Source organism: Sphaeramia orbicularis, chromosome 13 (genome assembly GCF_902148855.1).
Source record: "Sphaeramia orbicularis chromosome 13, fSphaOr1.1, whole genome shotgun sequence".
Classification (NCBI taxonomy): domain Eukaryota; kingdom Metazoa; phylum Chordata; class Actinopteri; order Kurtiformes; family Apogonidae; genus Sphaeramia; species Sphaeramia orbicularis.
The window spans coordinates 3955261-3969476 of record NC_043969.1 but is presented as its reverse complement, the minus strand read 5'-3'; the positions used below and the strand labels follow the sequence as shown (position 1 = coordinate 3969476).

Genomic DNA, 14216 nt, shown 5'->3' with positions numbered 1-14216 from the left:
AAAAAAAAAAGTCATAATCTTTTGAAAAAGTCCTAATATTACAATCATAAGGTTACCAGAATAATGTCATAATTTGTCATGGCAAAAGTTGAATGTTATCAGGATAAATTCATGGAAAAGAGGAAATCAGAAGAACAGTCTGTAACTTCTATTAAAATGAGGAATGTTGGGCACCTCCATAAGTTTGTGTATAGGTTTCACATGTAATCAAACACGAATAAAGTCTGTTAGATGTAGTTATAGTTGGAAAGATACTTTCAGCTGATACTTTTGACTGTTGTCTTAAGTTTCTTGTTAAAATATGTGTAGAATTCTGACTTCATTCTTGTAATATTCTTAAAATACCTTATTTTTTCAACTTCAGTGTGGACCTAATCCTTATTCGTACTACTCCACTACATCTCAGAGATAAATGCACTTTTTACTCCACGTTTGTCTGACACATTAAGTTTAAAGCTTTTCATCACTTCCTTGTCCAGTAAAAGCTGTATTGATTTGCTCATCCTTAACTCTTTAAGTGCCAGACAGTTAAGGGGTTAATAAGCCTTAAAAGTGCCACAGATTTTGGCCGTTTTTCAGTATTTCGCGTCGTTTTTATAATATTTGAAGAATCCTGCAGGAAACCGCTCGGTAACATCCGACCGATTGCTGATTAGATCCAAAACGCACCGGACGCAGCCGATTCATTATTGATCGTAATTTGCATAATTTATAATAATAATAATAATAATAATAATCATCATCATCTTTATTTATATAGTACTTTTCATACATTAAAAACTGTAGCACAAAGTGCTTTACATATCAGTTTAAAAATCAGTACCGCCCCCCACCCACACCCACCCACTCACCCGCACACACACACACACACACACACATATACATGCAAACCCACAAGCTCACACATACTTAAGAAGACTGACTGAGCACGGGTAGACCAGAACAAAAATGTACAAGTAAAAGTAAAACATCAATTTAGGAGGCGCTGTCTCAGGGAGCCATCCGCACCAGGATGCAGCCGCCGACCCCGGCGACCAGGCACCAGCAACACAGCCCCGCATCCCAACTAGTGGGAGAGGGCCAACTGGGACCCCCACCCACCAGAAAGGAGCGGACCCCAGTGAGAGAAGGCGCCACAGCCCCCGGAGTCCACAGCCGCCCCCCGGCATGGAGGGCTCCCTCTGATGAAACACTGGAGAATAAGAAACATTAAAAAGATATAAAAATATTATTCGGTCGCGTGACCTCAAATTCCAGTCTGATTGGTCTCAAAAGGGGGACACAGAAAGAACGTCATCGAAATGTGAGAAAGAAATGGGGGTGGATGGTTTGTTTGTACACAAATGTGGCGTGTTCTCCAAAGCCCATCTGATCGGCCCGTGGCACTTTACAGGTTGTTTTCGTAAAGCCGATTTAATCGGCCCATGGCACTGAAAGTGTTAAGCAACAGAGTCCTTAAAAACCTTTGATTAAATGGAAAGTGCATTATCCAAACAGATGAAAAGTTGACGTATTAGAAATATGTGGTTCTCACACAGCAGTCAAGCAACAAATAGATTCTGATGTTACAGAGTATGATGCATAGCTTAAACTGGAATCCAAAAACATCATTTATAATAGAAACTATAAAACTACACTGTGGCTACTTCCATTTTCCAGACATTTATTCCATTGCTCTAAATTCTGAATATTTTTTCCGCCACTGCTAAAACTAAAGCAACTATGTAGTTTTCAGATTACTGTTTTTTAAAATATGTAACAATTTGAGGGAAGTGTGTCTCGATGCAATCTGTAGCTGGTACTCAGTACAGTCACAGTATAGACATGCGAGCGTGTTTCAGTCGTGGGGTGGGGGAGATTTCTGCCCGTGAAAGTGAAAGTTAACGCTCATTTATCTTTTCCCTACCTCCTGAAGCTTTGCAAATTTTCATTTGAGGGGGCAGGACATGACGCTGTGCCATGGCTAAACCTTACTAGCGGAAACTCTGCGTTGTTAGCAGCGACTCCCTCCATATGCAGAGGTGTGGTCTGTTTTCCAGCAAACTAATTAAGAATGAATGTGATTGGTGGATTGCTACACGCAGTGAGTGTCAGGTACCTTTGAAATTAGATAACACATTGAGTTCTTTTACCTCCAGCATTGCAGGACCTGCGATGCGACTATTGTGCACACGTACGTCGCAATGATGATATATCGTGCAGCTCTATTTCCGCGTGTAGTCTCTGATTTGTAAGTAATGGAAAAAGTTGCTCTTTTCCAATTTTTATTTCCTCTTTAACTGTGTAAAAGAAGCAAATACACCTTCTATATACAAGTCTCCAATACAGTGGATGCCTATCTCACTCCAGTTAGAAATGGCCCCATCCATAGTTGAAGGAGCAAAGGTAGGGTTTGTGGCGATGGGTAGTGAGAAGGATAGAAGTTTAAAGTTGTAATAGGATGCAAATCATAGTGTCTATAATCTGGTTGTTATATATCATCCTATTACTTTGGGTTGGAGCGAGATGCACTACACCTATGGAATATGGGTAGCAGTCTTCCCGCTCCATCTTTAGCCAGTTATATGATAATGATGTCGAAGAGTCAGGCCAAAATATAAATGTATTAACTGCTGAGGCCTAGTATTAAAGTGTAAAATTTGGGAGAGCCAAACTTCCATCAGTCTTTGACCAACAGAGGGGCTTTTTTCCCACTTCTATTGGCTCTATGTCCCCAAAGGAAGGGGATTATCAAAGAGTCTAGTTGTTTGAAGAATGATTTTTTACGGAAAATATGAATGTTTTGATATAAATATCTATTGACTTCTTTTAGACATTTTAATATTGTGTGTCGTCTTTTGATTTTTCTTTGTCATATTTGTCATACATTATGAGCACAATGGTTAATTCCATTACAGACCTGCCTTCCCAAGAATAAAACCCTGGAAGAAGCACTAACACTTTGGCCTGAGATTCCACAAGTTCAAAAATACTGAGTTTTGGCAGAACATAGTGTTTGCGGTCTAAATATACCAGCCTATATTTAAACAGTGATAGTGATAGAACTGTAGTACACATGGTTACAGCCTGTTCCTACTTGCCAGTTTCAAATCAGCACAATGAGTAAAATTGTCTTTTGATCATTTGTTTAGTGTTTCCAGTCTGCGGCTCCTTGTGTGATGGTGTTTAATGAGAATCATTAGCCTGGTTTACACAGTGACAGAGCGTAATTCATTTCAGAGGCATTGTTACAGTCCTCAGCAGAGACACATCAACCATGCTCCCCTCATTTTAATCAGCACTTCACGAGGCCTGTTCACCCGGAAATGAGATTTGATAAATACAGTTGATGTTGGCCTCCAAGTGTCGAAAACAGACAGATTTAGAATTGATCATCCAGTCCATAACTGTCATATTTCTGATGGATGAGTGGAGGGATGCCTCTGTGGGTCTGTGGTGTGTATGAGGAGGAGGGGCCCAGGTGGCTGATGTGTTTACTTGCTCAAGAGTAAAACAAAACAGAAGAGTCATTGCATTTCTGTTAACTGGTATTTTTAGTGCTTGCAGTCCTTCAACATGATGTAAATATACTGCTGAAAAAATGAGTCCTAATGATGTTTGTGTCCAGACTTTTCCTGTAGCTCCACCAGCAACTCAAAGTTTTTGCCTTTAACAGCTGAATTTATATACAGGTATATTAAAAAAAATTATTTGTGTTTTTGCTTTCAAACAGATACTAAATTAAGTGGATATAGTTAATTTGACTATAGGACATGATATAGATAATTTGGGTGTGATGCAAATTTGCGACCACAGGCATAATGGTGAATTGTCAGAGGTACATATCGAATATGCCCAAACCAGCATTGGGGGAATACATACGCTATCTGAGCTGACTGAATAATGGAAACGGTTTGATGCCAATTTTCGACAGTCGATGTCAAGGGATTAACGCTTGTCTTGTAAAAAATATGACAGATTCAGTAAGAACAGGGAACTCTAATATGTCTCTGGGATCAAAGTGTACAAAAATATATTATAACTTGCTGTTAAGTCTTCATTGTTTACTCATTAAAGCATAAATGTACAATTAGGAAAAAGCCGAGTTGAGGATAGAAGATCAGTCGAACAATGTTAATTTAGTTTCCTATTTCCTAAGATCTTTACTGTGACACCAACCTTTGGTAATTTTTTTTTACATTTGTGCAAGATCAACTTTTGTCTTCATTTTCTATCCTGTTTTTTCACTTTAAAATGAACATTGTGTGTTTATTAACATCTGATTATCTGTGACTGGCCTTCAGGAAACTGTCAGGGAAAAGTGTGCCCATATAAGTCCATACAAAGGCCACATACATGAGTAGATGCAGAATGCAATACAGAATGGGCTGTACATTTTACCACGTGTGCGTCAAAACAGTGGCCATTCTAAGTCTGCAACATTTGGGGGAAACCCCTGCAGGGTGTGTGTAAATCCCTCTGTGTGTTTCCTTGCAGGATCTGTAGGGAAAAACTTGGCCAACAAGCCCAATGTTTATGTATCCAGCAGCGCAGGAGCTCGGTGGAAAGAGGTACGTACAAAATCTGACACAGATCTTCTGTCAGGGAGAGTTTTAATGTCACAGTTAATTTACAGCACTGTGGAGTTTTAAGAGCATAAACATGCCTTATAATTCAGACTGAAATTATTTAAAAATTATGGATGATTCATTAATTTTGTTAATTATTGTTCACAAAACAGGCAGTGCTGTATTATATGAAGCTTCAGTCTCAATGTTAGCAGTTGTTTCAGGGGACATTACCCTTAAAGACCCACAACTATTTTTGTCCATCCATTTTCTGAACCACTTTGTCCTCAAGAGGGTTGCGGGGTACTGGAGCCTATCCCAGCTACCTATGGGTGAAGGCGCGGTACACCCTGGACGTGTCACCAGTTCATTGACATATTAGTGCATGTCTGACTGTGGGAGGATGCCCAGAGTACCCAGAGAGAACCCATGCAGACACAGGGACATGCAAACTCCCCCCCCAGGAGTCCAGCCAGGACCTTCTTGCTGTGAGGCGACAGCACTAACCACTGCACCACCGTGTCGGCCACTATACTTCCAAATTATTTTCCTCTGCATTTTGCATTTTTCAGCAATTCCATTGCAACACTATGCTCTAAGATGTGGAGAAAAACTGCAGAGCTGAGAGTTAATTTCCCAGTAATTTTCTGCTACAAGCAACAATTTCACACTACATGTAGTCATCTGTGTCAAACCTGGAGGATATATAAACGAGTCATTCTCGTTAAATCAGATGGGACTTTGATTCTTTTACTTGTAGTTTCAAGAATGTTCACTTTTAGTTTGGTTTACAGTCCTTTATCTACCAGACATTGCTGCTACACATTAAGCTTAATTTTTAGAGCTTCCTTCAACACTTGTATGATCTGATATAAAGCTGAAACAATTAATCAGTTAATCACCTTGAATCAATTAAAAACTTAATCGATTGCAGTATTCCTGAATCGAAGCTCCATTTCCTTAATTTCCCTGCCGTGAAACATTTGTTCTGCTATTGTGTTTCACACGGATGCTCACTGTGATTCACATGACACCAGAATCAACACAAACGATGTGGAGCATAGCTTAGAAGAGACGAGGACAAAAAGTCAGAAAATGTCTATATGCTCACCTTTCATCATTGGAATCATCACTTACTCCTCTTTTAAACTTCTAAGCTTTCACACAAACATTGGAAATATTTGGCTTCATTTTTGAAGTTGTATGTTAGTTCCATCTTAATTTGTTAGTTGGATACAAATGTGTTGAATACTGCAGTGCACAAAAATGAATAAAGCTAACTCTGTTTTTTTAACCACAATGCTAAATATTTGGCCTCATAGGATAATTGCTTGAGTCATAGTTTTGGCCTAATTGTGATATCTGCATAACTTTACTTTCCTAACACGACAGATTAATTTTTCATCATTGGCTATGACCTGAAAAAAAATGACTTGGGTAATTTTGCTATGAGGCTAACGAAATGAAATTCTTGTAATGACTCAGGTAAATATTTTTATGTTTCCATATGAATGCCCACATGATTCAACTTTGATGCTTCCTGTTGTCCAGGCGCTGGCAGGTCCACATTTCTATACATGGGGTGACCACGGTGGTATTCTCATGGCTATTGCACAAGGAGGGGCCACCACACATCTCAAGTAAGTCCAAACACTGTGAGACTTTTTGAGCATTTCTTTGAGAAGTGAAACACTTGCACTGTAGAGTTTCTAAGCAACATATTTTAAAGGAATATTCAGTTTCAAACACAAACCCAGAGAGACTCAGCCACGTTTCCATCTGAAATCCCTGAACAAATATAATACTTTTGCAACAGTTTTCAAAGCAGATGCTAGGACGCTTAGCAGGACTAGATTATGTGATTGTGATGCATCTTTCTGGGAACAGAAGCAAATCAGCCTTCCATTTGTTCAGTGGTCCCCAGATTGGGAGGTAGGCCCCTAGAGAGAAGGCTCCAAGGTCCAAAAGGGCTGTAACTTACAACTTATGACAGTGGAGTTGTAATAAAACACCTCTTTTCCAACAGCAGCAGCGTCCATGTGCAGTATGTTAATGTGAAAACAGCCGACCTCATTTACAGAGGATTGAGCTTGTAGCCTGGTTACTCAGTAACCTGCTTTTACTGTGACGCATACAGCCATTATAATGGGGTTAAATTCCCACATTGTGCTCCAATATTGAACAAGAGCTTTATCTTGTTTTATATTTAACAAAAGAGTGGGTAGGGAACAGGTAACAGATTCACAAAAGAGTCTCTACTGATACTTATGCTGATATTTTAAATAAATATTTGTAGGTGCTGATGGGTTTCTTTTATTGTGTGTTTTGTGTTGGGCTTTTTATTTTCATTTGTGTTATTATTCTGTTTGGTGCCTGAGAAACAAATGAATCTTACTTTACTTTTGTATAGCAAGCCATTCACTAGTGTAACATAAACCCAGGTACGGTGATTCATTAATGACCTGCTTGTGCATTATTTTGCTTATGACAAAGCTGTTTACTGAAGAAGGCAGGAATTTTACCTGAAAAAAAAATTATAAAAATAACTTGATGGATCTGAATGTGAATTTGTCTCTTCAGCTAAAGGAAATTTTTTCTTATATTCTGTAGTTCGAACATTTTATGATGATGATGATGATAAAGGCAAAGAGAAATTACTAATTTAAACTGAACACTTTCGAATATTGAAGGCAATAAGTTAACCAAAAAAGAAAAAAATGTCGCAAAGTGTACAAATATTTTATTGTGGTTCTTTTTATGTCTAAAATGGAGAAGGAAGAAGCTGAGCTTGTATTGTCCTACCCCAGATTTGATGTATGACATTGCAGCAGTATGTGATTCATTACAACAGTCTGTTTCACAGAAATTAGAAATGGTATAATGTCATTGTCCAGTCAGAGTTGAGAATGACAATAACACCTGTTGTATATTGGTTGACACTGATTTTTGGTCACACTGTCAGTGCATCAGTAGTAATTATATATGGAAAGTTCTTAAAATTTCCAAGACACAATTTCCCAAAGGTGATTTGAGCATCTGTTTTTTTCCCTGTCAGGTTCAGCACAAACGAAGGAGAGACATGGACTGACTTCCAGTTCTCTGACCGGGAGGTGTACGTCTACCAGCTACTGACTGAACCTGGAGAGAAGAGCACCATCTTTACCATCTTCGGCTCTTATGCCGAACAGAGACATAGCTGGCTCATTCTGCAGGTCAACACCTCCGACGTTTTGGGTAGGTGGTAATGTAAGAAGGAGGTATAGAGGAATGGGAAGAAGGTGAGCATTTTATATTTAGAGATCCACAGCTCCTAGCAACTGCAAGTTACTCACAGCTATTTATAATTTCATCGCTCAGCTGTAGGTTTCAACACAACGTTTGCTGTCTGTGCTGTTTCTGATTTTGAACCACTGCTACCTAGGCCTGTAACGGTACACGTACCGAACCGAACCGTTTCGGTACGCCCCTGTTTGGTTCAGTACACAGCTGCACCGAAACAGCACAGTATGATGAGAAAAAAAAAAAAAAGAAAGACGTTGTTTGATGCAGAACTTTAAATCCGCGCAAGTTTCACACAGACTTAATAAAGGAGCACACATTGACCCGAAATATGAAATAGCAGTTGATATAAGTTAAAAAAAAAACAACAAATATGATGTGAACCTGGAAGGAAGAGACTGAAGACCCTCCACCATCAGTACAGTCCAGTTTGGATCAGTTCAGGTTCAGGTGAAAGACAATGAGGAAAGAGACGTTAATAAGACGGACGTTGTTTGGCCCCTAGGAACTACGGTAGTTCGAAAACACTGACACTAGCTCTGTCTGTCTGTCTGTCTGTCTGTCTGTCTGTCTGTCTCTGTCTGTCTCTGTCTGTCTGTCTGTCAGTCACGCACGCTGTATAATAGAGGAATAAATAGAACGTTGAAAGTTTGTAAAGTTTCACTTTCATTTCACGACAGCGTTCATTACGTTAGTTATGGACCACACCCCCAGGTATATAACTGCACACCCCCCCTACCCCCCCGGCTCTGACAAAAAAAAAAAAAAAAAAAAATACCCCGTGCACACAGGCACACACAAATACACACAGTGGCCTAAACAGTTTGTTCTCTGTCCTAAAATAAATAATTTGGTTCATTGTGTTGTCAGTGTTGCTCTTCAGCTTGTTTCAACAGAATACCAGTTTACCCTCTTGTTAATGTTGCACTTCATGTGGAATTTTTTTTGTTATTTTTCTGCAGAATGTGAACTGACAGAACGGTGATTAGATTTTTCTTGTTTGTTCGAAACTACCTTTCAGGGAAAAGTGCAATACTAATGTTTAAAATACATTTAGTAATATTAATAATTAATTTTATTTTCTATTTGATTTGTAGCAGCAGAATTGTATTATTCCTGTTTGTCTATATTCTATTGTCTCCAAAAATTGGGGGAAAAATGTTAAAAAATTCATAAATGCATTAATAGACATTTTGAGGGGTTTTCTTTCTTCCCGTTCTGAACCGAAAAAGAAAACAAACCGTGGCTTTGAAAACCGAAAACGTACCGAACCAAAAATTTTGTGTACCGTTACAGGCCTACTGCTACCTTTACATGAAAATGAATAGGTTATTTGTATGTTCATGTTCCTTGTCTAATAGTTGCGATGCTGTAGATGGTTAACATTACATATTAACACATTTAGTTGCCTGCATTTATCAGACCGCTTTAGTGATGTTTCACATTATAGTTTATGTAACAATAAAACACTGACAGGCACCATGTTACTGAACAATGACTATTTAGACTTTTACTGCTGTTAACTATTAGTTGATAATGCGTACTTTTAATCAGACTTGGGTATGGATACAGAACATTTACATGTAGTTGGGAATTTTTAGAGTATTAATAGTTTTACTAATCAGCTAATTGAAGAATCCTTCTTCTACTGCTGTTAAATACAACACTTATGTAGTAGTGAATTTGTGTTGGCTTGTTAAATTTGTATGGAAACAATTTCATAGTAGTTTGGAGCCTGTTAGCTTAATTTGCTAATTACAATACATATATTAATCAACCAGTTTTGGCTGTCTCTAATAATTGGTTATATGTTCAAAACATAAACCCCTCACAGATGAGTTATTAATATTTGTTTTACTTGAAATCTCAGTTTTATGAACTCCAGTATCTCACCCAGTCAGAACTCACTAGTACACTTTCAGCAAGGAGTGAATGATTTACCTTTTGTAAATTTCTGTGATGTACTTAAATAGATTATATGTACAATATCAAAAGCCTTAACAGGGATCAATGCAAGAGCATTCATTTATTTCTCTTTGTTAGCTACTGCAACACAAATGAGAAACAGAGCTGAGTTTAATGTTAATGACTGACTACAATAAACAGCAGTCATGTTCCTTCTTACTGGATTCTTTATGGGGTCAAATCAAACATTTATGCAAAAACATCTAAAAAAAAATATTTATCATCTGTTTTATTGATCTTTTTTGCTATTATTTTAGCATTCCTATACTGTTGTGTTGTTTGGAATTCCTACAGTTGTGTCTGTTTTATAATCTATGTTCTCTAGTCCTATTTCATTCTCAGTTGTAGTAATGTTTCAAAGTTTTATGTTGGATTTACTTATAAAATAGGATGCAACACTGATAAATACCACTTAGAAACAAAAGGGCTCCTCGCTGAAATGGGTGTTTGTACCATAAATTTGCAAGTTCCTCTCTGACCATATTTACCGGATTACATTTCATTAAATTTCATAACATGACTACAAATTAGTACTTCCATAATAACAAGCCTTTTTGATAATTAATGTATGACCTGTTTGTGCAGTAAATCTTTTTAGTCAATTTGAAGATTCACACCCATAATTCTACTCACTAAATTATGCAAGGATGTGTAAGTGAGCAGTAAATTACATGCAAGTTGTTATGATGTATAATGTCCTAAGGTTTCTAGTTAAACATTGTACTTTGCAGGCTGGTTACCATTTAGCAACATGAGCTAACAATGCTCAAATCTATATTTGACCATTTTTAATTAGCTGAATTTTACTTTGTTGAAACTACAGGGTGGGGAAGCAAAATTCACAATGAACATTTAGTTGTTTTTTCTCAGCAGGCACTACGTCAATTGTTTTGAAACCAAACATGTATTGATGTCATAATCATACCTAACACTATTATCCATACCTTTTCAGAAACTTTTGCCCATATGAGTAATCAGGAAAGCAAACGTCAAAGAGTGTGATTTGCTGAATGCACTCGTCACACCAAAGGAGATGTCAAAACTAGTTGGAGTGTCCATAAAGACTGTTTATAATGGAAAGAAGAGAATGACTATGAGCAAAACTATTACCAGAAAGTCTGGAAGATACTATTAAAGAAGAATGGGAGAAGTTGTCACCCGAATATTTGAGGAACACTTGCGCAAGTTTCAGGAAGCGTGTGAAGGCAGTTATTGAGAAAGAAGGAGGACACATAGAATAAAAACATTTTCTATTATGTCAATTTTCTTGTGGCAAATAAATTCTCATGACTTTCAATAAACTAATTGGTCATACACTGTCTTTCAATCCCTGCCTCAAAATATTGTAAATTTTGCTTCCCCACCCTGTATATCAGTGAGTCACAGTATCATAAAAAAATATAGAAAGAATGTCCCCGAAAAATATGTGTTAAAACATATTTCTGAAATATGGTGTTGGACATAAATGCAATATACAAACACAGCTACATTAGTTGCTTCACAGTCAGGATCCTGAGCAAGCAGTATGATTTAGGTTAAGTGTATGTATATGTTACAGTCACACCAGACTAAACAAGAAAAAAAATTTACCTGAGAGCAAAAGTTTTATCATTTGTAAGCTCACTGCAATACTAAAGGTGAATGGTGAATGGAAAACTAATGAATTGAGAAAAAAGTAGCTTTGAGTCCCATATCAGTGTAAGTATGCGTTATTTATTTTTCCGGTTTCTGTCCTCCAGGTGTGCCCTGTTCTGAGGCTGACTACAAGCGCTGGTCTCCATCAGATGAACATGGAAACGAGTGTCTGTTAGGAAGAGAGATAACGTTTAAGAGGAGGGCTCCACACGCTACATGTTTCAATGGAGAGGACTTCGACCGACCCGTCACCATCTCCAACTGCTCCTGCACCCGACAGGACTATGAATGGTAAACACTGCACACAAGGTCCAGTATTGTGTGTTTCATCAGTGTCTGTTGTTAGTGTTATGAAATAGAAACCTGGAGAGCCAAGAAACTCAGCAGGGACTAGTACATGATTGCGTTTGTTTTTCAATAAAATTACCTTTGATCTAAAATATGTTCACCTGAATGCAGCTAGAAATGAAAATGGATTTCAGTGGTTTAATGTGTTGATGATGCCTGTTATGAGCATGAGCTGCTTTGACCTACGCCTTAATATTCTAATAATAATCACCTAGTCAGAATAAAAAAGCCTCATTCAGCCACCACGAGACTTGGATAATGACATAATTAATCCAGTAGAAAAAAAGAAGCACCCAATAGCCATGTAAACACTTAATATGTTGAGAAGAACTAAATGTGTTCTTTCGGTGCATGGTGCTCCTGTGAGGTTATTGTCTGGTCACTTGAGGGACTGAAATATGGCGGTAGAAAAACAAATCTGAATCAGAGCAATTTACGGATTGTTGAAAAGCTTGATGGTCAAAAGTTGGAGAAGAGGAACAAGCTAGAATCTACTGAACTATTCTTCTTCTTTTGTGATTTTTCTGCAGATTAGAGATTTTTTAGCAGGTAGAACTGGTTGATGCATGTCATTTCATATATGACATTACTGCAGTGGACAGTTGTTCAGTTTTTAATTAAAGCTACATTATTTGCAGTAATGACTCCAACTTTTAGTTGTTGCATTTTACAATATTTGTTTTGCTCACTTTTCTGTAAATACTGCTGTGACACTTGAATACTCCCACTGTGTGATAAGTCAAGTCTTATCCTGATATATTGTTTAATGAATCCAAAACACGTGGTTACAAAAAATTCTCTAATAAGCTACAGTATAGGTAATAGTTTGTTCACAGTTAAATCTAACTTACGGTTTTTGTCATTTTGTTTCCAAGTTTCCAAGAATATAATCACTGATTCATGACATTCACTACAGTGGACAGTTACATTTTACACAGAAATTATATGTGTGTGTATATATATATATATATATATATATATATATATATATATATATATATATATATATATATACACACACATACATACAGGGTGGGGAAGCAAAATTTACAATGAACATTTCGTTGTTTTTTCTCAGCAGGCACTACGTCAATTGTTTTGAAACCAAACATATATTGATGTCATAATCATACCTAACACTATTATCCATACCTTTTCAGAAACTTTTGCCCATATGAGTAATCAGGAAACCAAACATCAAAGAGTGTGTGATTTGCTGAATGCACTTGTCACACCAAAGGAGATTTCAAAAATAGTTGGAGTGTCCATAAAGACTGTTTATAATGGAAAGAAGAGAATGACTATGAGCAAAACTATTACGAGAAAGTCCTGAAGATACTATTAAAGAAGAATGGGAGAAGTTGTCACCTGAATATTTAAGGAACACTTGCGCAAGTTTCAGGAAGCGTGTGAAGGCAGTTATTGAGAAAGAAGGAGGACACATAGAATAAAAACATTTTCTATTATGTCAATTTTCTTGTGACAAATAAATTCTCATGACTTTCAATAAACTCATTGGTCATACACTGTCTTTCAATCCCTGCCTCAAAATATTGTAAATTTTGCTTCCCCACCCTGTGTGTGTGTGTGTGTGTGTGTGTGTGTGTGTGTGTGTGTATATATATATATATATATATATATATATATATATATATATATATATACGATGAAGAAGTAAGTTATTCAAGAAATCCAATTGGATATGTTTAATGTCAAAAATACCACCGTAGAAATTAATGCATGAAATGGTTGAATGCCTTGCAATGCACATTAATATACATTATTGAGTATGACTTTATATAGTGTCAGTGTGAACAGTTAAAACTGCAGTGTTGGAAAAGCCACAGTTACCTAGCAGTATGTTAGAATTCAGGTGGTTTGAGAGGATATGTGAATTATAAGTAAATCTACCCAAGGACACAGACTTTTTCTTATAGTAGGTGTTTTCGGAGTAGTAGTGGGCTAAATACATGACTGACCCCTGTTATTACCAATTACTGTTACTCAGATGTAAATCTGCTGCTCTACTGGCTTTACTTTTCCAGAATCGGTTCATTGGTGTTAATATTTAGTCTTTTGATGTGGACTGAGAGGAGAGAGCTGTAGAAGGAAGGACTATTTTTTCATATTTTCCCTCTGATTTCAGCTCAGTTGTTAATCACAATGATTTCAATCATGCTGAGAAAAAAATTGTCCATGTAATCACCACCACTGGCTGATATCTGACCCTTAATTAAATTTCACTTCAAGCAAACAAATACTTAAGTCATAGCCCACTCTGCATATTTTTTTTGCTCCTCGATCTCCCATCATAAGTCATAATGAGTCCATTTTAAAATGCACATCAGGAGCTACCATTAATCAGAGGACAGAAGCTAACTAGCTGTTTTTTTCCTCTTCTTCTCTTTTTCTCCCGTATTGTCTTCCTCTTCTCCTTTGCCT

The 14216-nt window shown here is 37.2% G+C and overlaps 1 protein-coding gene across 2 annotated transcripts in view; it reads left to right on the top strand.

Moving 5' to 3' along the window:
- The window catches only part of sorl1 (sortilin-related receptor, L(DLR class) A repeats containing), a 171000-nt gene that overhangs the window by 114867 nt on the left and 41917 nt on the right, over positions 1 to 14216 (top strand). For both annotated transcript variants that reach the window (XM_030151836.1, XM_030151835.1), the window contains exons 11-14: positions 4477 to 4550; positions 6099 to 6187; positions 7603 to 7781; positions 11531 to 11717. In XM_030151836.1, coding sequence (XP_030007696.1) covers positions 4477 to 4550; positions 6099 to 6187; positions 7603 to 7781; positions 11531 to 11717 — 529 coding nt within the window. The remainder of the gene's footprint in view (positions 1 to 4476; positions 4551 to 6098; positions 6188 to 7602; positions 7782 to 11530; positions 11718 to 14216) is intronic.